The sequence below is a fragment of the Clupea harengus genome, chromosome 20 (genome assembly GCF_900700415.2).
Source record: "Clupea harengus chromosome 20, Ch_v2.0.2, whole genome shotgun sequence".
NCBI classification, from domain to species: Eukaryota; Metazoa; Chordata; class Actinopteri; order Clupeiformes; family Clupeidae; genus Clupea; species Clupea harengus.
Genome location: NC_045171.1, coordinates 22,041,571 through 22,044,070, shown reverse-complemented (window position 1 = coordinate 22,044,070; position 2,500 = coordinate 22,041,571). Strand labels below are relative to the sequence as shown.

Below are 2,500 nucleotides of genomic sequence, written 5' to 3'. Positions count from 1 at the left end.
GTGTAGCTAAAACGGAATACTTAATAGTTTTAGGCACAATATTAAGTGACTAACAAGTAGCTGATGGCTTTCGAACGACTCTTGAGACTGACCAAAAAGTGCCCGGGTTACGTAGTGTCCGGGTTACGTAATGCTAAGCGTTGGTATAGCAACTGTCACTCAAGAGTCGTTCGAAAGCCAATATTACATCACCCGGGCTCTTTTTGGCACCCGGTCACTTTTTGCCATGACAGCTCCACCAGTTTAGTATGTGTGTGTGTGTGTGTATGTGTATGGGGCGGCTCTAGTTTGTGTGTGTGTATGTGTGAATGTGTATGGGGCGGCTCCACCAGTCTAGTTTGACTTTCACTAATGTTGCGACTTAAGGAATCTGTCCTTGGGAGAGGTCTGTACTCTCCAAGTGCTCTTCTGGTTTCTTTTTTAATTTGTTGCAAACTGTTGTTGTTTTTGTGTGTGTGTGTGTATGTGTGTGTGTGTGTGTGTGTGTGTATGTGTGTGCATGTGTGTGTGAGTGTGTACGTGTGTGTTTGTGCATGTGTGTGTGCGTGTGTGTGTACGTGTGTGTGTGTGTACGTGTGTGTACGTGTGTGTGTGTGTGTGTGTGTGTGTGTGTGTGTGTGAGTGTGTACGTGTGTGTACGCGTGTGTGTGCGCGTGTGTGTGTACGTGTGTGTGTGTACGTGTGTGTGTGTGTGTGTGTGTGAGTGTGTGTGTGTGTGAGTGCGTGTGTGTGTGTGTGTGTTGCCAGGCTGGAGCGGTTGTGGCAGGAGGAGGTGTCTCGTGTGGGACTGGAGAGGGCGTCTCTGGTGAAGGTGGTGATGAGATTCCAGAGGACCCGCCTCATCCTCAGTGTCTTCGCCTCCATCCTCCTGACGGGGGCGCTGTTCGTGGGGCCGGTGCGTCTCTTACCCCCTCAGCAGGACCTTCACATGATCTCTCGAAGGGTTCTGTCTTTGTCTCTGACGTTGCCGTAGTAACACCTCACGTGCGCTCTCCTCTCCCCACAGGCTGTGCTGGTGCATGAGATCCTGAGCTACGTGGAGACTCCGGGCCGGTTCTCTCTGGGCTACGGTCTGGGGATGTGCTTCCTCCTCTTCGGCTCCGAGTTCTGTAAAGCCTTCCTCATCTCGCTCCTCTGGGCCATCAACCTGCGCACCGCCACGCGCGTCAAAGGAGCCTTCTCCATGCTCGCCTTCAGGAAGGTCATTGACATGCGCGTCATCACCAGTGTGTCTGTGGGACAGGTGAGACACACACACACGCGCACACACACACACACACACACACACAGACACACACAGACACACAGACACACAGACACACCTGCTCACACACACAGACACACAGACACACCTGCTCACACACAGACTCACAGGCACACAGGCACACATGCACACACACAGACACACATGCACACACACGCTCACACACAGATACACAGACACACATGCACTCACACACACAGACACACAGACACACATGCACACGCACACACACAAACACACACACACACACACACAGACACACGCACACATGCAAGCACACACGCACACACGCACGCACGCACACATTCACACACACACAAACACACCTGCTGAGCTGTTGTGTGTTGTCCTGTAGATCATTAATGTGTTGACGGCGGATGGCTACCGGATGTTTGAGGCGGTGGTGTTTGGTTCCTTTCTGTTCTGCGTGCCTGTGCTGCTGCTACTCTGCATCTTCTACGCCTGCTACATCCTCGGGTACACTGCCCTCATCGGAGTCTCCGTCTACCTGGTCTTCATCCCCCTACAGGTACACACACACACACACACACACACACACACACACACGCCTGCTACATCCTCGGGTACACCGCCCTCATCGGAGTCTCCGTCTATCTGGTCTTCATCCCCCTACAGGTACACACACACACACACACACACACACAGTCGGTGACGGTATCAGCAGCTACAACAACAGTAATAATGTCTTCATATTAGAAGTGATGATTCTCTAAAACAAATCAACTTTTAGGTCTGTTTGTTTGTGTGTGTGTCTGTGTGTGTGTGTTTGGGTGTGTGTGTTTGTGTTTTTGTGTTTGTTTTTGTGTCTGTGTGTGTGCATCTGTGCAGAATGTTTTGTTGATTATGCTCTGAGAGTGGGTGTGGGTGTTTGTGTGTGTGTGTGTGTTGAATGATGAACTGTAAGTCATGTCTTGACTGTGGGGATGTGTTATGTGTGTGTGTGTGTGTGTGTGTGTGTGTGTGTGTGTGTGTGTGTGTAGAAAGCTGACCTGTTGATGATGTGCTGTGTTGGGCTGTAGTTGGTCGTTGCCAGGGTGATAAGCATCTTCCGGAGGCAGGCTGTGGTGATAACGGATAGCCGAGTCCGCACCATGAACGAGGTGCTCACCTGCATCAGACTCATCAAGATGTACGCCTGGGAGGAGTCCTTTGAGAAGAAGATCACAGGTACGGACCAGGTCCACTCACAGGAACCATATCACATCACAGGAACCA

At 51.2% G+C, this 2,500-nt stretch overlaps 1 protein-coding gene across 3 annotated transcripts in view; it reads left to right on the top strand.

The window, feature by feature from the left end:
- The window catches only part of abcc12 (ATP-binding cassette, sub-family C (CFTR/MRP), member 12), a 45,536-nt gene that overhangs the window by 21,481 nt on the left and 21,555 nt on the right, over positions 1–2,500 (top strand). For all 3 annotated transcript variants that reach the window (XM_031587381.2, XM_042702759.1, XM_031587382.2), the window contains exons 5-8: positions 748–895; positions 1,007–1,243; positions 1,620–1,793; positions 2,305–2,452. In XM_031587381.2, coding sequence (XP_031443241.1) covers positions 748–895; positions 1,007–1,243; positions 1,620–1,793; positions 2,305–2,452 — 707 coding nt within the window. The remainder of the gene's footprint in view (positions 1–747; positions 896–1,006; positions 1,244–1,619; positions 1,794–2,304; positions 2,453–2,500) is intronic.